The sequence below is a fragment of the Neopelma chrysocephalum genome, unplaced genomic scaffold (assembly GCF_003984885.1).
Source record: "Neopelma chrysocephalum unplaced genomic scaffold, ASM398488v2 Primary Assembly neopelma1_147, whole genome shotgun sequence".
NCBI lineage: Eukaryota > Metazoa > Chordata > Aves > Passeriformes > Pipridae > Neopelma > Neopelma chrysocephalum.
Window position 1 is genome coordinate 11520187 of NW_020897809.1, and position 27868 is coordinate 11548054.

The 27868-nt window shown below is 41.9% G+C and overlaps 1 protein-coding gene across 30 annotated transcripts in view; it reads right to left on the bottom strand.

Annotated features, from left to right (window-relative positions):
* The window catches only part of MAGI1 (membrane associated guanylate kinase, WW and PDZ domain containing 1), a 339060-nt gene that overhangs the window by 22797 nt on the left and 288395 nt on the right, over positions 1-27868 (bottom strand). For 20 of the 30 annotated variants that reach the window (XM_027701037.1, XM_027701050.1, XM_027701061.1 and 17 more), the window contains 3 exons: positions 15483-15514; positions 8481-8697; positions 2638-2715 (listed from right to left, as the gene is read on the bottom strand). In XM_027701037.1, coding sequence (XP_027556838.1) covers positions 2638-2715; positions 8481-8697; positions 15483-15514 — 327 coding nt within the window. The remainder of the gene's footprint in view (positions 1-2637; positions 2716-8480; positions 8698-15482; positions 15515-27868) is intronic. The other 10 variants (XM_027701053.1, XM_027701055.1, XM_027701054.1 and 7 more) reach the window with 1 other exon arrangement.

Here is a 27868-nt window from a genome sequence, read left to right on the forward strand (position 1 = left end):
CACCTTTATAACCAAGTCAAGACTACTCAGATGTATGTGTAGGGGGATCTGCTACTCAATTGTAACCTTCAAATAAGGTGGTCTTGAGTTTTCAGACAATATCGCAAACACAATTTTAAATAGTAAAGGATTATTATTTTAATCACTACTAAAAATTATGCAGTGGTTTCTACTTTCTAGGTGTCTAACTGTGACTTGCCATTTGTTTATCACTATAATATCTCCTTCTGTCAATATTAGCATCATTACCCAGAGCAAGAGCCTCTTCCAAATCATCAATAAATAAATGTGTACAACAGAGAATTACTCTGCCAGAAACAATACAGCTGTCTTCTCTTTCACAGGAGACAAAAGAGCCACTTGTTATGACTTCTACTGTTTAATTAACTTTCCCAAGCATAGTTTTCTGTCTTTCTACTAACACTGCTTTAAATAACAATGGGACAGATCCCCAGTTGTTGTAAATCAGAAGAGCTCCACTCAAAACAATGCAGTTCTCTTGACTCTCACTTGCTTGAGAGTATAGGCTCTGCAAAACCACTGAAGAGATAAAACAAGTTGGAAATATAAAAAAGCCCAACCTCACCTACTCATTAGTATGGAACACCAGCAAGATTGTTACAATGAATATTACATACAGTGAAGTGCTAACCTTGAAGTGCGGTTGAACAGTAATGTTTTATATTAACTTACTCATGCTTGCTTTCATCTCTTTTTAAAAAATGCAAAACTAATTGCTAACATTAAATCATATCAGAAGACAACTTCAGGTTCATTTAATATTTATTGGATAGTATCTGTAACATTGACTAATTTTGTAATGATCCCCTCCCAAAATTTATAATTAATGATAATAAAAAGCTGTTCCTTTACCACTCAGCTGCCTATATTTTCAGTAAAGAAACCAAAGTTTAAATCAGGAGTCTGATTTAAGTAAGTGCCTACTCAGACACAGGATGCAGCACGTTTAATGAAACATCATTTAGTCTTCTGTATCTATGAGCAGGTTCTTTTCCATTGACATCAGTGAGTGTCAGATTGGGCCCTAATTGCATTTTACACTGCCTGTGCCTAATGGGCAATGATTTGGGTCTAGTCTGGTGCTTTTCAGTGTTAAGACTTTTGGTTAGCTCCGATGGTCTCTCTTCAACGATTCAAGAGGATTAAAATACAATATGAACTGAAGATCTGGGAATACGAAAAATTAAATGGATAGGCGAGTGGTAAGGTACAGATGTCTGCTTTGATATTTTCATTTAAACTGGCTTTATATATAATCTTTTCACACTTCAATTACCTGCAGTTATAAACTAAGCTTAAGACCCATGCCCTTACTGAACTGGAGAATAATTTTTGTCCAGACACAATTACAGAGCAGTCAGGTGATGAACACACTGGGCGCCTGCGTGGCTCATCTGTTCTGGCTGAAGGCAGCTCTCCACCCTACAGATGTGTGGCACAACAGCAGAATTCAGACAATGAATTAATTGGTGTTTGTCACTGCCTTCAGCGAGGGGAGCGTGACGAGCAGAGAGACTCGGAAGTGTCTCTCCAGCCCTTCGCAGGCTATTTTGGCAAAGGCTGGCCCCAACCAATTAATAGTGCGTGTTGGACCTGTCAGAGGTAAAGTGGTTTCTGCAGAGAGCTTCAGCAGAGCCCGTTTCCCCTGCATCTCTCAACACCTTCCCATTTGTCAGCTCTCCAGTCTCACTGAACGATGCCGTATGTCCCTGGTTTGGGTACCAGCAAGACAATTAATGCTGCTGGAGGGAACAGCAAGCCTGGCTGGACCAAAGCAACATAAAAAGACAAGTCTATCCCCCAAAGAAGCCAGTTCACCCATGTAACGCTCCTTCCACTGGAAGGATTACAGAGAGGTGGAACACAGATACGACAGACATACAGAAAACACACATTTACACAGAGTGAGTACAAACCAAGCAAAACTCCTTTGACCACTTTTTGCACTGGCTCTGCAGTACAGTGATTCACTGGCACAGCCCAGAACACCCATCCACCTCTGTGCTTCAGTGCAGGTGAGGTGGGACCCCCTGAGCTTCCGTACTGGAAAATTATTTTAGGTTCTCCCATTATTCATTAGCACTTCAGAGAAGCCACTTTCCCTACTTAAAGAGAAAAATGGTGGTGCTCAATCTCTGCTGAAAATGAATGGAAAATGGCCTCTAGGAGTCATTCATTGCATCCCCATACCTTGACTGATCTCAAGCATGTCTGACTCTGATAAAACATGTGCATAGCCCAAATAGCTAAAATTTGCCAGTCTGCTCGTTTGAAATGAAACCAGAGCATTTGGAGAACATTGCAAAAGCGGTAAGAAGAGTTCTGCTGGGGTCATGAGGAGGAATGGAAGGAGAGGTGAGTGACGCAGCCCCGACAATGAGCCACATGGGCAAACTCATGAACGGAACAGGACCATGATACGCCCACCCCACCACCGCCTACACAATCCGCCGCCAGCCAGGACACAGTAAAGCGAGTGCTTTGCACCTTGGTGGCTAACCTTGGCGTATGGCCCTGCCAGACTCCCTTGGTGATGAAGAGCCCCCCGCCACAGAGCAGCAATGACACCAGAACAAGACATCACAAGACACAGATACATTCTCGGCACAGTCTTACATTCTCCAAAACTCGTGGAATTGATTTCTCTCTCTCTCTCACCCTTGCTCAGTCCAGTTGCAGGCGAAGGTGACATAGCTGTAATATTAATTTTACAATTTTGCAGAGCTTAATGTATCTTCTTTCTTGTTAGTTCATTTAAGTAATTGTGACTTTATGGATCATGTTAGGCTTTCATGCATAATTTTTTAAGGTTATAGCTACTATGGATTATGACACTAAATTTCACATCTATCTGCACACACCTGTGCACATGTGGATATATAATAAACACACATATGAATTCATACATTTATGCACATGCATGCAGGTATATTTGGACAACCTCTTTTTTCTCCTCAGAGGAAAAATTTCTTTATGAACACCTTAAATATACTTTGCTACAAAAAAATTTTTCACTTTCATGACACCGTTAGTATTCCAAATGTAAATATTTTTTTCGAATGTTAAAAGAAATTCCAAATATGTGGTGATGAACGATGAACACGGTGTTTACCTAGAGGTAATTTTAATCAAACTTTCCTATACAAACTTTAACAATTATCTTACATGTTATATAAAAGAAAAATCTGCCCAACGTGACATCAGTTTCAACACAAGATGGATTCAAGAATCATCAGTATGAGTTTGCTTTAGTCATTGGCTCATTTGAGGCAGCAGCACTTTCAGTGACTCATAGCTTGGCAAAGTATAAAAGGTTTAAGGCCCAGATTCAGCAAAGTATATAAGGACAAGCCTGAAACTAAGAGTGAACAGTCTCACTGAAGCTGTTGGGGAGTTTCAGAGTTGAGAAGTCCTGCGATTTAGCCACAAAATCTCAGGAGGTTCCATATTTGCAAGAAACCCATTTTCTAAACTACCCCACTGCAGACAAATTCCAGGTTTTTTTGCCTTCTCCTTTTAACCAACCCTTCTGGTGGCATGGGAAGCTTTTGAAAGATGGCTTCAGCATGTTCTTGACAAGATGACCAAGCTCTGCCAGTGAGGTTTGGGGAGGGTGTGATGCCGTGAGTGAGCCATGGAGCCTGCCCATGACTCTGCTCCCTCCCTCTGCTGTGAGTACTACGAGTACCACTGTCCTTTTTAGCAAGACTTTCCCTAAGGGCACGGACACATCTGTGTGCCCAAGAGTATGACTGTAACTGTTTGTCTACTATTAATATAATAAAAGGACATAACCCTACCAAAGGGCTTTTATTAACCATCATCTTGAAAGTCAGCCTGATCAGAAGGCGGCTGCAATTTCTGGAGAGTGTTTTTCTTTTCTATTTTAGGGAGAAAGTATCTAATGTTTGTATCATTGTGCAAATATTTTTAATTCTGTGTAATTGCTGGTGAGTGAACACTACACACCGGGGTCAAGACTTGTTTGTATTATTTTAATTAGATTTGAGGAGAGAAAAATCCTACCAAACAAATTATGTGCCTGAAAATAAAATTCAAATATTAATGATAACTTAGAATATTTTAAAAGCTTTAAAAATTATCTATCGTGTTCTGCTTTACTTTTAATTAAATGCTTAAGCCCTTCAAAGGGATTCATTAACACATCTGCAATTCAGATTAATTCATTTTGTCACTGCTGTTTTGACAGATGGCCATATGTAGGATACGGTATTTTGCAAAGCAATCAGGCCACATGAGAAAAATTTGACAACAGATTGCGCTAATCTTTAAGGAAGTTTAATAATACATTGAAAAATAAAAACCATATTATAAAAATATATTTCAATAAAACAGTGCGAGGTTTTTAGAATTGCGGTTCTCTGCTAAGCCATTCCATTGCTGTTCCTCTCACTAAGTGCTCTTCATGTGTGTCATTCCTGGATCCTGGAACAGCTTCAGTTTTTAAACCTTAAGGGTTCGTCCTTCTCTCTGATTCATGTACACAACTCCCACGAGCAGCAATGAGTTACCCATAACGAGGAGCTCAGGCAGCTAAAACTCAGCACCAGCAAAGAGTGCATTTGTTATCGCCACCAAATGATCTGTTTTCACATTCACTCAGCACAAAACCGGCTATTCTCAAATGTCCTAATCCAGCAAAGACTGGCAACTCTGGGACAGATTGCAGCAGAGCATTTGAGCTCAGCCTTAGCCTTAAAGCATCCCCAGTCCCTTTGGTTTACAGCTTGAAAATAAGCTTCCTTGGACCGGAGCCAAAGCACTCAGCACCTCGCAGGGCTGATCCCCTCACCCCGGAAAGCTGCACGTGAAGGAACTTTAGCCCACATTTGTGGAATAAAGTTGCAGTTCTGATCTGCTGCCACTCAGCCAGAGTCCAGACACAGTGATGGAGCCATTGCAGAATCAGAGTGCTTCCTGATATGAAGATGCATTGGGTAAATCAAAAAAAACACATGCCTTTAACACAATTATGGGTTAGCTGGTGCTTTTGAACCTAATTCTGCTCTATCAACGGCTTCAGTGAGATAGGTCACATAAGGCAAACACAGTCCTTTTTAATGAAATACTGATCCAAGGACAACTCAAATAGAGGAAGAACGCATTTTACCAATTCCAAAAAATTAAAATATTGCTTGTGCTTCCCATGTCTACATTCTTATTATTAATGTTAGTAACAGTGGGATGCACTCCCAGAGAAAAAGGCAGTAGGTGTTCATTATAGATTCAGTACTTCTTAGAAATATCCTGGAGACGATGAATTCATATATTGGATAAAACCTCCTTATACTATTATTTTTAGATGAAAAAAATCTGTCTGGGCTGGGGCTAATGAATTCATCTTCTTGTGTCAGCTGCACTTGAAAAATTGCACTATGTTTTCTTTATGCTCAACAATTTCACAAATGGGAAAAAATAAAACACTTAAGATGATCTAATGCTCTAAAATTCTATCCTTTTAAAATTCATCATATACTTCAACACAAAGGGTTGTTGTTGTTTTTCAGTCCACTTGTTGGGGGTTCAAAACCCTGCCTCTCAAAAGCACATTTCATAATCTTTTTCTGGCTTTTTAAAATTTAAGGCCAGCAACCAACAGAGAGCAAGCCCTGGTCTGGGTAGCTGGGAGAGCTGAGCTGGACCTCCTCAGGCAGTGGGGGATTTTAGCACCCATAAAATGCCCGGTTACTGGATGTATCAGCCACCCTCAGCACTGGCACTAGGGTGGCATCCTCCTGCTGTACATTAGACATTCATTTAGTTCTGTTCACACTTTCATCAGAAGATTGCAGAGAGAGTCACATCTAGCACCCAAAGCTATGGATGTCATGGGAGATGCTAACCTCAGACCCAGAGCCAAAGGGAATGAGTGCTCAGGTAAAGAAGGAAGCGATGATACGACTGTATCTCCACCAGCCAAAGGTGGCACAGGGGTTAAACTGAACTGCAGCTGGGTACAAACACGAAGAACAGCACATGTGGAGCAGAAGACAGTGAAACTGGAGTGCCCAGGGAATGGTTTCTCCCACCACACACTCTGGTGCTCCATGTCAGCAGAGCTCTCTATGAGTGATCAGAGAGCCACACAGTTGGTGCTTGGGCAACACTGGGAACTGAGTCTCTAAGGGATGATTCAGGTTCATAATGAAGGGAAGGAAACACGGTGCCTCCCCGCAAGCTCCCAGGGCAGCAGACCCAGGTTTCATCTGCTAACCACAGCCTCCATTTATGAGACTGGTCAGAAGTGAGGGCTTGGTGAGGGAAGGAGAAGGAGCTGACCAGGAATCTCTAAATAAAACCACCAGTGACACTATGGGATCAGACCATGACAGGAGACAGAGCGTGTCCAACTCCATTTTTCACTTATCTTTCCTGTTTTTCTTCACACTTCATTAGGTACAGCAAAGCCATGTCACTAGCTAAGAATGCAGGTTAATCCCCAGGGAATGTGCTTCACTCCAGCTTAGGGTTGGAAATTCATAGGCTTTTGGACACTTCAAGTGGCACAAGTTTACAAGGAGACAAGACCACATCACACTTTGACCACTCTTCAAAAACTTTCTATCTATGAAATCAAGAAGCCTCAGAAAACACCTTCCTGGAAAGGAAGAGCAAGGGGATGGAAAGGTGGTAGAGAAGCAGTGATGTTCAAACAGGTAAGTCTCATCTGGTAGAAGAGGCAGGAGACAAGGACTGAAGCAGTAGAAGAGGATCAACAGCACTACAGAGATGCTGGACCATGGAAAGCTGAGACAGGGAAGCTGAAGGGGTGTAGCAGATCTCAGTCTAGCAACAGGCCCAGCAGTGAGGACTGTGGCACAGGGAAAGATGGGGTGTGGGAAAATAGGCAGCCAAGAGACAGTGAAAAGGTCTGTTGAAGGCCTCTATTCACAGACAAGGATAAAACCTCTACAAGATAACTGCAGCCATCGAGGAAAGAAGGAAGATTTAGTACATGGTGTTGGAAGTGGCGACTGCCTGCCTGTGCACTTCAGGATTTCTCCAGCTCAGTCTTGGGTTTTATCAGGAAAGACAGACAGGAGTTAAGGCTGCTAAGCTGATACTAATGACTAATTAGTAGGAGTTAAACAGTTCATTAGAAATTAGCTAAGTAGCTGCAGGGGGTCAGAGGCAATGCCAGCACAGCGCCAACAGGAACCACGCGAGCTGAGCAGTGGCAATGCCAGTGCCACGGAACAGCCTTGGCCTTGTCCACCAGGGAAGGAGAAGGAGGAGCTCTACCCACAGCTCTGCAGGGCTGAATAGTCACCATCCTCAGCTCTTGCCCTTTTTCCTATTTCAGTGAGCTGCTTGTACAAGTTCTGTCACTGCACTCTCAGATCAGTATGACCTGGCCCAAGAGCCCGCAGGGTCAGCACACCTAATCCCTGGGAAGGGATGGGAAGGGAAGCAGTGCACAGAAGCTGAGACACCTACAAACTGCATTGCTGAGACATTCAATCCAAACAGATGAATATTCAGCCAAGAAACTGTGACTCATGATTTAATTTTTCCATGATATAAGACTTCAAAGTGACTGGTTTGGTCAGAGAAAAACAGTCCTACCATTCTTCATTCTGAAGTAACGTTCATTTCATACTGGTTTTACCAATTTCCAGTTAGCACATTAAAATCAAACTGCAGGTGATACTCTCACAGAACGAAGACTTTGAAACTCCCTTTTCTGTAACTAAAGTTACTACTGCCTTTCAAAAGGAACCTAATACTCTAATTCTTAAAGAAGCTTTTACAAATTTGATCATCTTCAGCAGTGCAATTAAAGCAAAGCCAATGTGTTTATTCTGTTTGCAGAGAAGAAGTTGATTGAAACCATATTTATAGTCTTGGAGCAGAGTCAAAACCTTGCTGAACTATTAGCCAAGTGCGTAGATTATTAATTGCCATAAAAGCCACTTACAATATGCATTTGATATCTGTATTGCTAAAGTGTCCACTCTGGTCAAAGTAAAATGGCTCAGCTGGATTTTCTCCTCCCCAGGGTGAGGCTGAAAAGCATCTGATATGAATTTCAGCAAACTAATTACTTCCCTTCCTCACTGAAATTCCTATGCATATCAGACAATGAGTCTTAACATCAAAAAAGAGTTTAGGATCTAGATAACAAACTTGGAAATCCTCCTTCAGCCTAATTGAAAAGCAAAATAAAAACATAGGGAAAAAGACGGTCTTTAACTCTAAAGGGATTTTTAATTTTAAACTTTATGTGCCCTTTCCTAGAGATGATCTAAATTCAGTCCTCACCAGAGAGGAAACCGCAGCTCTACCAAGTAGACATCACTGACAGACACCGAATTAACCAACCGAAGCCTTACATTTTCAACAGAAATCTAAAAGATCCGGCCCTTCGCAAAGAAAACACACAGGGAGCAGCTGCCGGAGCCGTAGCCTTAGCAACCACACCTGCTTCATATACTCACGTCGGCTTTCATACATGCTCCTGGACTGGGCCCAGATTTTGAACGGATCTGGCTTCTTCTGCCCAGAAGTGTCCGGCTGGTCTGCAGGCGGTGCCTCCGCGGCGCTGTAGTCGGGCAGCACCTGCGTGCTGTGCACGGGGGACGCGGTGTGCCCGCTGCGGTGGCTGGAGACGCTGTGCTGGGAACTGTTTTGGCTGTCTTTCCTTTCAAGTGGTTGCTGTAAGGAAGGAAAGCGAGTGGAAGGAGAGAGAGGGAGAGAGAGAGAGAGAGAGAGAGAGAGAACAGACGGTTATTGGTCTTTGAGTGGGTGTTTGCCATCAATTTTTCTCCCTTCTTTGATCAGGGTTTCTGCGTGCACATAAGTAAATATATAAATTACGGTTTTGCTGCTAGTTAATGCTGGGTACAGTTAAATTCCCCGATGACAGATTTTGATAGGCAGACTGACAGAAAGACACATGCAAAACAAAGTCATTTATCACAAAAAAATATGCATTTTTTCATCTAACATATAAGACAGATCTAAATCTCACTAGAGGTTACTAGCTTCAGTGCACTTATTTTTTCCTGCTTTAAGGTAGAAAAACTCAACAACCTTCTACTCAGATAACATTATGGTCTAACTTGACCCTGAAAGAAAAAGGAAAAACTACCAGATTTCACTGTGAAAACTCAAACTGTCCCTCTGAATCAGATTCAAGCACAGACCTTACTATGCAAGATCACTTTTCCTCTGCAGTTCTTGCAAACCCCCACACCACAAATGGCTGGACAACATCCCTTTGATGCCTCTGCTTCCCAGAGCATCCACAGGATTCCTGCAAACCTTCACAAATGTGAAAATGTCTATTTGCAGTTTGATTTCCTTGTTTTAATTGAGCATATTAAAACAGGAAAAAATGTGTCTGCCTAAATTCAGGGCTTATTCCAAAGCAGTATGTCAAGAGTTCTGCCTGCTCACTGTTTAGCTAAGCAGGGTACGTAGTTCTTAAACTCACAACAGTGTGCTCAAATGAAGCACAAGTCACATCTGCAGTGCCAGGATTTGTACTGCTCAATATGCAGAAAAATCCTCCCCCAACAAGAGCTCCCCAAACTCTTTAGCAAATGCTTTTCAATGCTCTTTTAAGATGACCTTGGGTTGACATCAAGGTTCAGTGCAATCTCCCACCTGCTCTAACACAGGGAACTGTGTCCAGAAAAACAGAATCTCAGAGGTTGTTTTTCCTACTTCCACTATTTCCCAGCTAAAAGGGGTCAGGCACCGGTACCAAGAAATTTAAAGCCTCCTGCTGGCAGAGGGTACCTGAAAACATTGCAACAGAAGTCTCTGCTTTCAGGAACTCCTCTACTGCAAACCGAACAGGTTAGGGTGGCAAACACAGAGCAGATCAGCCCAGAGGGCTGATGTGCCCACAGGTCTGGGGAACCCTTGCTTCACTCTGGACAGGAAACCCCAGGCAGCCAATGCTCCATCATAGAAGAGATGAAATAATTACAGAGAAGAAAGTCACCATACAAAGTACCCCCTTTTTGAGTCTTAAAAAAATCCCAACAGATTAGATTATTATTGAGTTGCACATACTTCAGGTTTACACTGAAAAAAAAAAAACAACCAGGTCCAACAGCCCAAATGACTTTGACCTCTCAGCCTTGCATTCAAGTTGTTGATCCACTACCAGCATCTTTTAAAGGATAGACTAGATCTTTCAAAGAATGTGTAATTGCCTTTGTCCTTTAAAGCAATTTTGAACAAAGCATACCTGCTGTGATTACTCATCTCCAGACTTTCAAATACAAATATCTGAAACAATTTCCAACTTTTATAGCTTTTTAAGTGGTAAATGAAGCTAATTCACACACAGCCTTTCAGTTTTTAAATGAAGCCATTTTAAAACAGCTATGCTGGGGATAATCACTCCTTCATAATTTTAAAAAAAATACAAAAACATTTTACATCTCTTAGTCCAGCCATCTGGATTGGTTTGTTTGTTTGGCCAAACTACTAAAATAACTACAAGCATCCTGTGAAACTTCAGGCCAATATCACTGGAAATACCTGGGTTACAGAATGTGGAGTACAGGGACTAAAATGTGAAGCTTTATGCAGCCCCTGGAGAAATAGTGAGAACTCTCTGAAAACTTTCTGCTTTAAAACAAAACAAAGTTTAAACTTCAAAAATTGCTCTCACTGTGATATGAAAGGTTTAAATTTTGAACAAACTATGAATTTCGTTTCGTATTTTTGTTGCAAATGGAAGTGTCAGCATACCTCAAGTAAAACCATCTCTAATTAAACTAGAGTTTCAATTGCAAATACACAGACATTTTTCAAGAAATAAGGGAAAAATTCTTCAGAGGGAAAGTTGTCTTCCCCAAAAATAACTCCTTCAAAAAGCCTGAAACATCTCTGTTTAGGAGTTTAAGAGGGGACTAGAAAAAGGGGAACTCAACCACAGTAATAATGCATAAATGTAATTAAATTAATACAAGACAATATTTATTGACTTTCACATCACCAGAGGAGGCCAAAAAGGTTTGGGGCCAAAATTCTTTCCACATGCTGTAGCAGCTTCAGCACATCATCCCCATGAGGAACTGCAGGGGTCTGACCATCCTGGTCACTGCAATGCCCCTCCCACGGGGACTGCTCAGATCAAGAGGTTTGTTTGTGTCCTGGTGCAAGTGGAGCTTTCCCAAGAGAGATGAGCATAATGCCAATGAAAGGATGGGTTCTCCATTTCCTGCCTTGTTCCTAGCTTCAGGGCCAATCCTCCTTGGTCTGGATCTTGCTGTCTGGCTCTCTCAGTTCACACATACGGGCAGGAAAGCAGCTAAATTGTGGCCAGGTGAGCACAGGGCTGTTTGGTGACTGAGTGCTGCAGAGAGAGCAGTTCAGACCTCACCCTGAGATGCTGATCGTGTTTTTCAGTGCAAAGTAAAGCAGATCAGCTGAATTGTATTGACTTCTGACAGTAGCTGCCAAGAGCATGAGGCACTGAACTACCTGAGTCAGTAAGAGCATCCCTGACCCTCTGGAGCCCACAATCTTCTCCAGAGCTGCTGATAAACATCAACAGGTTGCCAGAAAGACTCTTGACTAAAAGTGGCTAGAAATCAAGACCATAATGACTACCTTGAGTCCATTTAAGCAGACTGCACACTTAAATACAGGTGGTGGGATAAAACCCCTTACAGCCCTGACAAAATAAATCCGTGGAAAACTGCAGCTTCTTGTACACTACCCAAGGCCCAGGTCAGGTCTGAGATGCCTGTGCCAGCTTCTCAACACGCTGGCCGAAACTTTGCAGTGCTCATCCTGCAAAACAAGACAAAGGTGTAAAACTGCAAAAAGGGAGAGTTTCTGTGGTTTCTCCCATGGCAGTTCAAGGTCGGGGGGGAAAATGGTCTCTGAATGAAGAGGGATGTGTTGTACAAACATGCTGGGGAGCCAGTTTCTCCTTCTGACAAAAACAGGACACTGGCAGAGCCCCAGGTGCTGCCTATCCACCCAAAATATGTGGCAAGTCTCTTGTCAGCAGCAGGTTGTGCAGAGGAATTGCATTTTTGGCCACAATTCAGCTATGCTGACAATGTATTTATTTAAATCCAAAAGAAAAAAATTAGATTTTTGGAAGAGCTTAGCACTTTCTGCCCCCTGCAGTGATCTTGTCTTCTGATGATCTAGCTGCAAATTTTGTGCTCTAGAGCATTTTGGAGAAACTGGTCTTGATAGTGAAGCAAACTGAGCTGGAAATGGAAATCTTTGCCCCCTTGTGGAGTATTTTGATGCAAACAACAAGGAAAAAAAAAAAGGAAAAAAAGTTTGGTTTTATCCATGTTATACCACAATAATTCCAGGGGAAATTTATGTACTAGAGAACTTGCACACTGAAAACATATTTCCTTGGCTGTTCAATGCAAAAATATTATCCATTTTCATCTAAAAAAGGATCAGCAGGAAACTGAAAACAGAGAGCTGCAGCAACAGCAAACAGCAGCACAGACAGCTGCTGGGAGCACATCTTTGGTGGGGGAATAGAGAATAAAGAACTTGGAAATGTCCAGTCCCATGTATGACTGCAAAAGGTTTCTTCTCCTAATTTGACCCTTTCCCCAAGGTTTAAAAATTCTCCTTAAAATTTGAGAAGTGCAAAGCTCATCAAAAGATACACACAGGCTGAAAAATACAGCCCAAGAAAACTGAGCAGGAAAAATATTCCAAGGCTGTGTCACAGCCTCAGCAAACCTCTCCAAGGGGCTAAAACACCTCCCCACAGCCAGGCAGTACCAAAAACCTGAAGTTGGCCTTTTGGGAATTGGGACTGACAGCTAAAATTAGGACTTGCTTGAGAAAGAGAAGCTGCTGGCAGTAAGTTGGGAATGTGTCTGAACTTTGGGAAAGGACATGAGGTAACAAGAGAGGGCTCATCTCTTGAGCAAAGCAGAAGAGGATAGACACCTGAGTCATGACTTCCCCAATGCAGCAGAAGAAACAAAGAATAAGGACAAGTTAAGATCAAGCCCACTGCTCCCAGCCTGGATGTACATTGTCCTCCGGCTGCAGCTCACTTATTAAACAAGCAATGCTGGAAAACCATCGCCTTGTGTTGCGCAAAGGGCACGGGGGAAATGGGCAGCACGTTCCCCCCTAGCCCCACAGGCAGCTGTGCAGTGCTGGGGACAGCCCATGGCACAGGTTCCACTGGCAGCACCCACATTCACCCCATTGTTGCCAGTGCAGCAGCAAACTGGGAGTCCCTGGGATTCAGTGCATCCCTGGGAAACACCGGCACAGAGTCCAGTGAGATGGCATCCCAGCCCGGGAGCGTGCCATGAGGGGATGGCCAAGAGGGTTGGGTTGGGCTCCCCTCACCCCGCAGCTGAGCAGCAGCCCTTCAACAAACCGAGGAAGGACAGTGCTTGCAACATCACCACTTCCCTGCTTTTGACCATCGCCTTGGCCACGGGAGCTCTGGAGTTCGTGCAAATCCATCCCAGAGAGCCTCGAGGACAATTTCCTCCTCTGCACACGGATGCCCCGATGCACTTTGCTCCAGGTTTCCGTGCTCAACCCCTGCATGTCACCAACGCCTGGGGATGAAGAAGCGGCTGCACCGGCTCAGCTGAGCTCTCGGCTCTGCCCTCCGAGGAGCGGTCGGTCATTAAAGCTGCCGCATTGTGCGGCAGACCACAACATCCCTGCTAATTGCCGCTGCCAATGATCCCATGTGCAGGCAGGGGGAACAGGAGGCTCTGCTCTTTGTGAATCCTGTGCTTTAGAGGCAACAGCACCGCCTAGGACCATAGGAAAAATTACTAAAGGGACCCTAGAGCAAAGTGAGAGCGCTCAGGAGAGGCACACGAGGGAATGGAACTGCTTTCCCAAGGCTGACAGGCTGCTCAAAGCAAGTAGTAAGGAGAAATCTGCTGTTGCACAGCTACACCTGTTTGTAAGCAGCCTCTTTGTTCACCAAGGCAGGATTAGCCTGACATGGATTTAGATGCTGCTCAGATTTTTACGGTGCATAGCTGTCAACCAGGGAGGTGTCTGACACAGCAGGATCCCGCTTCACCCGATGCCAAATGTGCGTGTGGCAGAGTGGGAGCCTCCAGGTTGTGGAAAGACCAAGACTCATTGATTAGGGCTGGTTTAATGACAGAAGTCGGGAGTCCGGATCGCGTGCAGCCAATCCTGCTCTGACCAGGGGAAAAAGTGGAGGCAGAGAACAGAAACGTGCCTGACGCGTCTGTATTTTACACACTCGCTTCTGTTTTTCCGAAGGCTGAAATAATCCCCACGTATGACAGCAGCGAGCACGCAGGGTCTGACAAGGCTGTGATTTGCGAGGGAGCACACCCCGCACTTCTGCCTCCCAACATTAATGCGAGCTGACAATGGTAGAGGCCTGGGCTCACATGACTTTAATCAGCGCTGCCCTAAGCCATCAGAATCACATTAATTATTTCAGGGCTTTCTTTTTGGATGAACAGAGAGCTCGTATTAAAAGCACGAGCCTTCTGCTCAGCCTCTTCATGAACCTCTTGCCCAGGTTTGTGAGGTGGGCTGTGCCCAGCTGCAGGTTTTGGCACCCATCGGGGACTGTCGGTGAAGTTTCACACCATCTTACAACACGGCAAACACCTCACTCGCTCTGCTTCCCCAAAGCTCCTGGGAGAGAATTCTGCCTTTCCCTCACTCCCAACAGATAACTGCAAACTTTCAGGCTTTAAGTATTTCATTTCCTTTAAAAATAAAACATTTCTTTTTGTTGCATACAAATAGCACATTAATTTCTTCCATAATATCATGCATGGAGCTTTAGAGATACTTTAGATCACGGCTTCCGTGCTGCTAGTTAACATGTCATCCAGGTAACAGCTTTACATGGAAATAAGATCAGAGGGGACAAGAAAATACTGTTCTATTGTTGCTTTTTAAAAAAAATTAGGAATCTTACACCTGCAGCACAATCCTGCTCAGTATGAAAATGCCTCCAGAGCAAGCACCCAGACAGATGACTGTATTCCCTGGGAACTGTAATCATGCTCCGTTCATGCTTTGTCTCTCTCGACAAGGTGTGTGCTTTCCCATTCCGTTAATAATTCAGCCAAGGGTACTCAAGAAAACTCAGGGAGTTAATGGAAAAGGTTGGTGCCTATGAGCACCCGACAGGAATTGCTATCTGGCAAGAAGGTGGAGCCTCCCATCTTTCTAAAAGGAAACAATAGCTGTCTTTTTTGGTAAGTTAAATGACAGAGAAGCTCATCTGTCAGGGAAGCAGATCTGTAAACCTGAGGCTTTATTTGCAAACAAGTCCCCCTTCCGTACTGCATTCCTCTCTCATCTCCCCATGCAGCAGGAGCCGTGCAAGGTAATCATGGTTGCAACAGAAAGACAACTTAAAACAATCAAGACCCACAAAGCAAACAAGCCAAACTCATGCCTTTCCCCTTCAGAGCAGACAAACAGACAAAAAATAGTAGCTGAGAAGTGCTTACCGACTTTGGGCTCTTCTTTGGGACCGGCAGTCCTGAAAAATGGCAACAAGGGAAAAATAAACATTAGCATTAAACGTTACCTTCCCTTAAAGAAAAATCCCTAGGTGTATCATCCGAACGTAGCCATCTGCAGAGTTATGTCAGCTTTCGCTCTCGCATCGGAGTTACCAGTCTGTTCATATCGAATCAAAGCACAGGGAGAGGGAGAGCGAGCGAGAGACGGGAGCGGGGAAGAGGGAGCGGGGGGAGCGCTCTATCTGCATTAGCTATGCTGACTTGTGCTGCAGCAGCCGGGAGGCTGGGAGAGAAACCCACAGCCCTCAGCGGCTGCCGAAACCCAGCGCTCGGGCAGAATCTCAAATGCTCCCCTGGATTACGGGAGACTTAGCTCACAATTAAGCCGAGGCTCTTTCCTTTTGACGCGATCAGCTCGGCGATTTTATCGGACCAATCGCGGAGGCGCAGGGCAAACAGGTTGATTTTTTAAAAAGTATTCCTCTAGAAATTGATTTTTGAATGGGAAAATGGGCACTGGCTTGAGCCTAGAGGTGCGGGCTGGGCAAAAGAAAACAAAAGCATGAGGAAGAATAAGCTTTTATCTCTAAAACTGTGAATATTACTGAGAAAACACGTTTTCCTTCCTGTCTATCCTCAGTGTAAATCTTTGAAGCCAGAGGTTTTATCTATTAGCTACAATTTCAGAGAGCTGTGGCTTGAGAACAAGCACTACCAGTGCCTTGACCCCTGGGGGGGAAGCTCGGGAGCTTGGAGAAGGGGGGTTTACACAGGTTGCAGTTGATGTAAAGGAAGAAACAACTGTGAGGGCACCAGGGAAGGTTTTTTCAAGGACAATTTTGCATTTTGAAGCAGCCTCTTACTTGCTCTGTGATGAGCAAGAGAACTCAAGAGAGATTTCAATCAACTACTTGTGCATATAGCCCAGTTGCCAGCAGCAAACACTTGTCCAGGGGTTTACCTACAAATGCAGGAAAAGCTCTTTCTTGTGCCTTTTGCAAGAATGCCCAAGACCTCCCTTTTCTATAACTGTTCGAAGAGAGGAAACTCCCCATATTTTGCTCTGTGTGACACTCCAGAAACAAACATAAACCTAAACACAGATTACATTGCACATTAAGTGCTCAGTAATTCAGATGTTTGAAATCTGCTTTTGTCTTTAGCATGTGATTTATGTGGCATTTATGCCGCATTACGTTTTCTACTTTATGCATTTTGTTTATTCTAAAACCCATGCCCTCATCTAACTTTTACACAGAGAATAAAATAAGTGATGCAAGTGAATTACAAATCTGTCTAGGAAGATGCCCATTTTAAGGTAATTTGGGAGATGTTAGTTCTGAACAGGGAAGATCCACAACTAAAAATGATAAACAGGGCTCACTTTGCTGTTGCTCTCAAACTGGAATGCATACTGCAACGAGGATTTTAAATGAAATATTTTCAAGCTTTTGAGGAATATCTGTGCTCTGCATGTCACTGATGCATTCCCAGCCAATAGCTGATATCCCTCCAGGCACTGATTGATCGAGGGACAATGAAACATCAAAACTGTTTGAACTAAACAATCAAGACTGCAGCTTCATTTTTGCTGACGGGGACTGTGTTTGTATAATACACTTAAAGAGGAAAGTGCTAATAATGTTCATGGCAAGTCACATTTTTAACAGGCATCATTTATCAGAGATAAACACACAGACAGAGATTCTCCTCTCTCTCTCCCTCCTTCCACATGCATGCACACACGTTTACTCTCCCTTTCCAAGAGATGCTCTTTCCTATTAAATCAATAGGTAGAACAGATCCCCGTGCACACATGCACCCTTAACACACCAGCATGAGACAGAAAAGATATTACAGCAATTTAAATGCTCCCTCCAAAATATAAAGCAGAAATGCAGCTGGGCTGTTCATTCATATTGTATCAGAATTCAGTTTATTGCATCACAAACATTAAATGTTAAAATTTAATAAGTATAAAGTACTGAACAAACCTTTCCTTTAAGTTTGTCATTAATTTTGTCTGTTCCGATCCCAAAGAGATGGAAAACAGTTGAAAAATAATGGAAAACACATCAAGACCATTGTTTGGCGAGTCCTTCAGAGGCCAGTGTATCTTACAGTGTCACTGCTCTGTGCCAGACTTTGCAGCAGAACAAGCAATAATTGACTTTTCACCAAAATAAGTGACTGCAGAACACGTTACCAAATGTTAGCAGTTTTTCATGGGACAAGCTTATAGTCAGGGGAATAACCTGCCTGTACATTTCCCTGTGAAAATGTTATTTATTCATCTAATTAGGGTCTCATTTCAGAACTCCAGCTCTTGACGCAGCAGGCCAAATGAGCAAATGATAGGTATAATGGGTAGTTTTCATGCTCAGATGATGGAATGGATACAGTGTTTAACAGCGATGAACACGAAGAGCTTGAATAACCCCCAAATCCCGGGAGCACCACTAGTGAGAAAACGCCAAGCTTTTCCAAAAAGCTTCTGGGAAAGACATTGCCCAAGCCTATGAATCTGGAATATTGACAGCTATTGACAATATTAATCTTTTGATTCCATTAACAAGTCTCATCACTGCTCACACTATGCCTTGCTTGGAAGCTCATCCTTCCAAAGCTGCGTGTTCTCCCCTGAAACCTCACTGCAAATTTTTCCAAGGTAAATGGGCCAAGTGTGGACTGAACACCCAGTTTGCATCTTTCTGGCATTGTCCAGCTTTTTAGTGGTTGGAGTAACAGCTTCACATCCCTGGCTAAGAGAAGCCAAAAGGCTTTTCCCTGCTCTGATACTAAAACAGTAATAGTTTATACTGAGACTGTTTGCAGTACAATTCCTCTGTGATTTGCTGCCTATGGACACCTCTCACCAGTACCTGAAATGCATCTTCTAATTTTGTGGAGTTTTGGAGATGCAGATTAGAGAAGATGAAAAAGTCAAGCAATTGAATTGGACTGTTGTCACCACAGAGTTAACAATGTTTTAAAACAAACAAGCACATCTGGTAAACAATGTCAATATGACCTAAAACCCCTTGAATGGGCTCATTGTAGCTACATACTAAATGTGCCTGGAATTAAATTAATTAGAAAACACAAATTACTCCCCTCTAAATAACAATGTAATAAAGCAACTGCTTAATGAAAAATATCAGTGATCAGTGAGCAATCCACAAGAACAAAAAAAGGGATTGTAATCAAACTAAATTCATGGACTCGTCAGCAAGACAAGAAAGGCTTCATACAAGGTTAGTCAAAAATGAGTCAGATGCAGGGATCTAAATTAAACTAATTATCACAGAGATTATTACATTTATCTTAACAAAACCCTCTCTCTTTTCTCGCCAGTACTCCCTAAAGCTCTATGTACAGCTGGCTGCATCCATCTGCTCAACTGCATTTTGTAACATAGGGTAAAAAATGCAAATCATTAAGCAAGTTTTGTAGCATGACTTAGGCACTCTTAATGCCATTACCCATTAGGAGCTGTATTTCTGTTGCGTGACACTGTGTTATGTTGTGAGCAAAGTGGTCCATGAATTAAGGCCTCAACTCAGCTTACTTCATATGTGGCACGTGTTAATTGTTCAGTCTTATGTGGTACAACTTTTGGAGTTGGGAAGCTGTAAGGTTCCTAACCCTACCTACGATGAGTTCATGGAAGAACACATGGGACAAAACTGTGACCCCAAGTGTTGCTGTTTCTAACATGCAATTCTCCTCTATTCTTACAGGAACATTATTCTCAACTCCTTTGTCTTTATGCAACCTAATTAACATGGGAAGGGAACACATCACATGGTAAATTCTGCTTTACTGAGCATATACAAATGCAATGTGTGATTACAGACCCACACCACAGCCTGGGCTTGATTCTGGTGAAAGCTCAGAAGGCCATAAATGCTCAAAAATTATCTAAAGGGATACCAGACACAATGTGCCCTGCTCCACAGCCTCATGTTTTAAAGATGGTAGATCAAAATTATCTAAAGTTGAATCCTAAGGAAGACCTACCTCTAGGCTCCATAGGAGTCATCCATGTGGAGGCCAGCTGGTGTGAACACTTTGCTCTTCACCACACACAAACACACGAAAGTATATATTTCAATGGGATTTCAACTGAAGTTGGAACAATTCAATATCAGTTTGCACAATCCACCCACAGGACAAAGGTTCCTGGAATTGCTAAGAGCCAGTCTGGAAGCCAGACTATCATCTTATTTATGGCTTACAACATCTGTGGCTACTGCTCAATGTTTTTAAGTTTTGGAGTGGTTTTGCACATGAAGGGGAAAAAACCAGCTGTGCCTAGATCTTCACTTCTCGCAATTCCTGAACATTTCCAAACTGGACATCTTGTGGACCATCTATATCCAACAGCAAAATAAGCCATGTGTGAGTCTAAGTGGAAAGGTCACCCATTAGGTTTTGCCATTATGTTGTCTTCAGCCCAGAATGCACAAGTGCTGAAAATTAGTTGGAGATGAATAAAAACACAAGAAAAAGATTTCAGACTGTGTCATAAGGTTAACATTTACAGAGAAAATGTTCCTGCCTGGAAAAAAAAACAACCCTTGAGCTTTCTAAATAGCGCTTACACCATGCTGAATAAAAACCAAAGGCTGTATCAAAGAAAACAGACACTTTGAAAGATGAGGTTTAGGTAAAGTACCAGAGTCTGAGGGTACACAACCATGTACCTGGCATGGAACATTGATTACTGCTTTCTGTGTGCAAAACAAGGAACTTTAAATAATTAATGCTAATGGCCATTAGTGCTGCCAGGGGGGCAGGGAATGGGAGGTTGGTGGTGACAAAGCAATTCCCTTGATTCTGTATAATCCATTGCCAAAGAATTTCTAATAAAGGACAAATACTATCTGAAAAAGTAGATGAAAGTTGGTCTTTTCCAGACTGGAGAAAGAACAAGAATAATCTGCAGCAAGAGAGGCAAACCTATGCAGGCATAAGGAGCACCATCATGAAGAAATCCCCTACCTGTACCTGCCCAACTTTTCTGCTTGTCATCGTGATTTGCATAACAAGAGTGTCACTGCACTAGCAAAAAATTAGCTATGCAATACAAGCTTTAAGCAAGAGAATAATTTACACTGCAGGAATATAGCCCTGCCATAAATCAAGTTTGGTAACTTCTAAATGCAGTGAAAAATGCCACATTTCTAATTCTAATGCTAAGAAAGCAATGTTTTGAAGATATCATCTTGGGCATTATTAACCCACTGTCACTGACAAAAAGCATAATGAGGCAAGGAACATTATTGCCATTAACATGAATTTCAGTTCTAGATGCTCTGAAGATGTTAAATTGTATTAGCCTCAAATACTCATTTTTGGTTGGGATGCTAAACAATTCCTCCTCGTTAAAGTCTCAGTCATATTTTCAGCATCTCAAATGAGAATTGATTTTAGAAGCGATGAAAAAGATATAGGCTAATAAAATGCTATTTAATTACTATGAAAATATAAATTTAACTATGCAGTAATATATATAAGGTAATGCCAAGACAGTAAGATAATAAAGAGCTTGAGAATTAGCGTGACAATTACCATCTAGCCTATGGTTGAAAGCATGTCAGCAGTTCTTGCATTTTTATTTTGAAGCTCATTAAATGAAGAGCTTACCATAAAGCTCGAGCTGTTGGAGTCATACGCTTAAATGAAAATCTTTGTTAATATTTAAACAAATATGTACATGGACACTACATTTCTGAAATCGCATGAATTTCAGAAGCTAAACACCAGAATTAGAAAGTAATTAGAGACTGCCATGTTCTTCTTGCATGGATAAGGGTGTGTGTATACACAGGTATTATATATCTATTTTTCATATAGATAAGCGTACATGTGTGGCTATACACAAAGGTAACTATTCTTTTCCAGAAGCTCACAATATCCAGGACTTACAAGCTTTATTTCTGGAACACATCTCACAATTTTGGGGGCATGCTGCAAGTTTGAAGAGTCCAGCCCCAAAGCCCTTCTCCTCAGCTGCCTGCCCCTTGATATGGCCATGTAGGTACCAAAGGGCAGCAGCACCTCAAAGCCAATCCCACATGCCACTCCAAACTCAGTATAGAGGACACTAGAGAGGAGAAACCATATTTTGCTACTGTCACATCACTATTTATGCTTCTCAGTGAGAGCATTTGTCTTCAGACTTACCACAGCATTGCTACAAGGTGTAAATCCACATGCCCAAACTCGGTGGCTTATGGCACATTCTCATATTTCATATTTAGAGAGCAGCCTGCACAATGGGGATGCCTGTAAATAGGGCTCTCTTGGCATTAGTTTGATTTTGCTATTAATAAATAACATCCCTTAATAGTAAGCTAATATTTTACAGAATGCTTATCCAGATTCAGACCTGAGGAGTGCAAAGGCACGTATGGCACACTAAGACAGAAAACCTTTACTAGGGGCACAGTGATTTTACAGATGTTTTTGGAAAACATAACTTTATTAGTTTTAAAATAGTCTTCTATTAAAATAAATCAGTAACTCCATATAATTTCAAGTACGTAGTTGTACATCTCAGAAACTATCCCTGAAGGATGGAGACAAACCCCCTGATATTTACCAGCACATCCCTACCAACATCACCTTCATGCACCCTCAGCCACAGTGTCCTGACCTGCCCCAGCATCCTCAGCCAGCTGTGTCACCTCCCTGAAGCTCAGTCTCCTCTACCAAGACTGTCTGGTCTACAAGTCCTGCCAACTCCCTGAGTCCAGCTCATGGTACTCTGCAGATCTTCTGGCACAAAAGACACAGGTTAACAGGTTCTTAAAGATGGTACACTTCTCATTACTACCACCATCACAAAAATAAGTCTATCTGACCTGGAAAAAATAAACTTTAAAATGAATAAACATAACATCCCAATGCAGAATGGGAAAAAATTTAAATTCAGAATGGTGAGAATTTGAGACAGGTGGATAGATATTTAAAATCAATCTGTTTCAGAACAAAACCAGTGACTAGCCCATTACAAAGCCATCCTTATTCCTCAGTTTTGCCCACCTGTTATGCCTTTAATGGCTCTCCAAATGTATTTATTTACAGTGATAAAGACCTTTGTTGGATTTCTGATACCTTATTAGTTCTGTTATGACTGGTTATTACAATGCCAAATCAAGGCAGCAGCTACTGCACCTACCTGCAATGTTGCTGATAAAACCTCATTGTTTACAAGTATATGCACACCAAAATGCCACCCAGGCGGTATGCAAGGGTAGGAGGAAAAACTGAGTGGAATGAAACCCTCCTTGCTGCATACCTCCAAGTCTGCTCCATTTCCTGCTTCACAAATCCTGATGAAGATGTGGGAGGCACATCTCCAGCTAAAGCTGCCTTATCTAATGCACAGTGTTAGGTTCTGCTGTGCCACCTTGTGTTACATCACATCACATTTGATATAAAAAAGCCTTGTGTGGGTTTGAGTTGCTCCACTTATACCACTTCAGCATTGAATACCAAAACCAAACCAAAACATAAAGGGGGATGGCGGGGGGGAGGGGGGTGGAAGCGCCAACTTTCAAAACCTCAAGTTAGGGAGAAAAAAAAAAAGCCTTTAGGAAGAGTTTCAGAGCTCTCATCTTTCAATTGTTAAGCAAGTCCCTGTTTTCTTCTCATCTCAGAGCCTACTGCTTCCTGCAAGATAAGGTGGTTTGGGCAATAAAACATCCTGATGAGAAGATTTCAGCCATGTTTTTTTCTCCCAGCAGTCAGAAAATGCTCTGGTTTTCTTACTGATGCTAAAGCAGATCTAGATTCCCTGCCTCAAAAAGGCAGCCATGCGTGTAATGTGCACACCACCACTATTGTGCTGTCAGCACACAGGTCTACACAGAACTGACATTATTTCGTTATTACAAACACGTTAATTGTTCACCTCCTTAATAATTTAAGTACAGGTTTTCTCCTGGCCTTAAAGCACCCTTTGTGAAATAGCTCAAAACTTTAGGGAATTATATCAACCCTTGAAATTAATCAAAATGTGTAACAAAATGCCAAACAATGAATCAGCAACTGTTCTATCCTATTTTACACTTCCAAGCAACTGTGGAGCTCAGATGACACATATATCTGGGGGACACAAGCTATAGCATAGATAGGCCATGCTGCCACAAAAATGCAGGGTATCTCATGTAAAGCTGATGCTGACCCAAAAAGCAGATTTCACAGGCATCTCTTCATTTGCTTACTCATTTCTAGGAGAGAATCAGTGTAAGTGGAGTTAATGAAGGGTAGCTGAGGGGAAAACACTTGTGCCTCGAATGACTAACAGATTAGTGTCAGCAATTCACATGTATCACACCAGCAGTAGCTGGAAATTCTGCAGGCAATTAAAATGTTCATATACCAGTGATGCCAAGTCTCCTTTATTAACAGAACTCTAATATTATAAAGCGGCTCTTTTTAGAATCAGGTGTTCATATGATAATGTGCTTTGCTTGGAGTTCCTTAGCCTCCTATAGTTTAGGAAAGGCAATCAGATATGAATACTAGAGGCTTGAAATAAAAAGACAGAAAGAACTCCTGTGTGGTATCTTTATATCTGGAATTTTGGGAGCTTAAAGTAAGATTTTTGCACACTTGGGCTTTTTGATATTTGAATTTGTCACTTACTATTTCAACTGGATGCCTTGTACCAAGAAACTCCAGCACGACGTGGTAATGCTAATTAATTAGTTCCCGCAAATGCACTATTTGTACGGACATTAGTAACACATATCAAACTATTCGGTGTCTGAACAAGCTACCAACAATTACCCTTTGTGGCTGTAGGCATTTGCAGGCACCCAAAACCTTGGTGAAACCCTGCTGCCTCCTGGAGTCTAATGGGAGCCTTGCCATGAATGTCAGCAGCACCAAAACTTCTCCCTTTGTGTTTTTGGTAAGCAGAGTCATCCCAAACCTTGCAAATTCAGATCATCAAAAACAAACGGCTAATGTCACTGAGATTAACACCTGTAAAGCACTTTGAAGGGGAAAAACACCGCGTAATCCAAAATATTACATTATTTATAAGACGACCTGATTTTAAATGTTAAATTCGGCTTATTTTTATCACAAAGAGAAAACAAGTTTCTGCTCGCTTGCTTTACAAAACCAATTACCAGTGATCAGTGTATGGTGCTGCATAACAATACACAGCATTGTCCCAAAAAGGCGTATCTAACACTCCGGAGCTGTTACAGGAAAATTAACTTGCACAGTGGATTGAAATACATGCACATAAGCAATTCTAATCAGGGGTATGAACTTCAAACTTCTTATTAAAAATACCCAAACCTGTAACATTTCCTTTATTTCATCTTTTTCTGACTTCAACTGATTCTTGTATCTGCTCCTTGATATACTAGTCCCTCATCAGAATAAGGCTGTAAGAGAATAGTAAATGTGACATCAAACTTGCTTTAAACCTGCTTTAAAGTCTCATCAGCTTTTTTTGGCCTTGTTAGCATATAATTCCACTCAGTAGAGGGAAGAGAATAACAAAGAGTGACTTGGTGGTTTGGAAAAAAAAAAGATGCAGCTATTCTCAACTAAAGGTTCCCTCAGTCCTGCTCCTTCCTTCACATGAGTTTTAACAATATATTTTTACTAGGATAGTCTGTTTTCAGAAAATGGAAAGGGCACGCAGCAAAACATTTTAAAAACATTTAATTTCATTTCTAACACAGTTTGTAGAGCAACTTACAAACTTTACTAATTTGATTCCCTTCTTCCCAGGCAAATCTCCTTAAAGGAAATAGTAACAATAATAAACAAGAGGAAACAAAGAAGACAGATTTTTAAATGCCAAATAAGATTCCATGTTTAATCAGGAAATCCATAACTCTGGAATTACAAAGTAACAACCCTGGAATACAAAGTAATGCCCTTGAAAAATAAATCTTGGCATTACACGTGGACATATATTTCTTTAAGCGTACTACGATTCTGATTTTCTAACTATGACTTGCTAACCAGCGAGGGGTGCGCCTATGAGCTATCAAAAATATTCCCCCACCTGTTATTTCTGTATGGTATTATTTGTTCTACAAAAGCAGGTATTTTTCAGCTCAAAATAATTTCTACTGAGTGACAAATTGCTGAGAGATTCAACAAACAGGTTTGATGGAAGATACTTGAGTAGAAGGTACCGGGAGCTTTGGTGGTGGTTGTCAGAAGTAAGGCAAGGAAAACAGGAGGTGACTTGAAATGAGATTTTCAAAAAATGCAGAGGTGAGTTGAGCACAGCAGAGGGCAGAAAGGAATTAAATCTACTCCTGCTCTGGGGGTTGAGGGAAGGAGCTGCCACAACATGGTCGGCTGGGTAGTAGAGTAAGAAAAACAACCATAAAGGTGGCAGGCACCAGGACTGGTACCAGCAGCTCTGTGCTCAGCAAGATGGGGCTCACAGGGGTTCCTACGGATCCAAACACAGGACAAAGACCTCAGTATAAAGCTCTGCTCTCTCTGTACTAGAACTGAAAACACTGCTGGAAACGGTGAACTTCTCTTCCTATTCCACAAGCTTTGGCACTGGTAAACACGCTCTGTGGTAACCATCAGATGATTCCCAGGTTCTGATTTTTGTCCTAAATGCAGTTTGGACTCACTTTCTCTCTAATTCAGCAGCTGCTAAGACAGTTTGAAATTTTCTGGCAGCTCGATGCTTAAGTGGCATGACTTTCAACTCACTCTTCACTGCAAGCCTAAAGGGCAAACAGAAGTGAGTGGCTTGTTCAAAAGAGTTCAAGTCTGCACTGAATAGCTGATTGCAGCTCTAATTACCATGGTTTTACATCATTAGGGATAGCAACTGAAAAGGAGCTCTAATTCCAACACTTTTTTTTTTTGGCTCTTACAGTTCAATGATCCAGTTCCAACACTTCTGCTGAGGACAGGAAGAGGAAACTTTCCATGAGGAGAGAGGTTCTTGATAAACAAGTACAAAGGCAATATTTTTGCTTACAGAATTCAGGCTGACAGGTGTTTGTAGTGGGGTAGAAAGGATGGAGTATTGACAGAACATCCTCTGAAACCTGCAGCAGTAGCAGATTTCACTCAGCTCAGGTATTTAATGCTCAGTGCCACTGCTCATCTATGCCTGAAAATTATATTTTGACATTTTAGATCTCAAAGAGCAATTTGATTTCAATTATTCTATTATAATGTGCAATTACAAGTTTTTTATGATATACGGTTTGTAAAGTTTTCCCACTGTGTCTGAGGGATCCTGTGACTCTCTATCCTGGCTGGGGGGAGCCTGAGCTGCAGCAAGCAGCGTAAAGAAAGAAAAGCATGTGTATTTTTATATTACTATGTGATGTTTCAAAGGCATGAACACAAGATAGAGAGAGAAAAAAAAATGTCCTTCCATTTTAGGCTCCACAAAGAGCCTTCAAGTCCAGGGCAGTTGACTCTAGCATTCACTTCCAGCATAGGAAGGACAAGTTAACTCTTCTCCATGGGAAGTGTGGAGGTTCATTACTCTCACATGCCAAGAGCATCACCAGAACAGCAAGGGAAGGTCCATGTAGCTAAGGAGAGTTGATAGGTTTATTGCTTTAGAGCTTTGTAATTTTGTTCCATTGTTGAAAAATTCTTGTTGTAGTTATATGTGTCACAATGACCTTCTTAAGCCCACTGAGTCAAGGACCAGCTGAGCAGGACTGTTGGCACCGATCCCTCCCCACTTCCACATACCTCATTGTTCCCCACAAACACCTTCCATTCCATTGAACCATAAATAAGGAATTTAACTATGGACTTTTACATGAAGGTAAGACTCAGATGCCCACTGATAAGCATTTAGACAGGTTGATACTGCATTGATTCCTCTTCCCATAAAATACATTTAGTTATGAAACTCTAGTATATTTTTTTTTCACAAGATGTATTTCCATTCCCCAGTCTAATGTGAATTTGGCACTAGGGAAAGCTATTAGAAATGCCACTGATTTGCACATGGCATGTGAGTGACATTTCACCTGCGTGCCTTAAGTTTGATCTGAGGCAAAGTTGGAACACATCTTCCAGGGGATTACGTAGATCAGGCTCAAGGTTTATGCTATTTTTGACCTTCCAGTGAATAAAGATGCAAGTGAGCACTAACTGTAAAAGCTTTGGAGGGAAACTGTCCATTAAAACCTGAACCAACACTGCTCAGTGTAATTCTTGTAACTGAACACAAATTAAACATGTATTTTTGTTTAATCTGAAGGCTGACTTAAAAAAAAGAGTGGAAAAAAAGGAAAAATATAATCCTCTTTAATCAGAGGTAATTCACAAAATACATGAAAAAGATACACAAATGTTTTCACTGAAACAGATACACAAATGTTTTCACT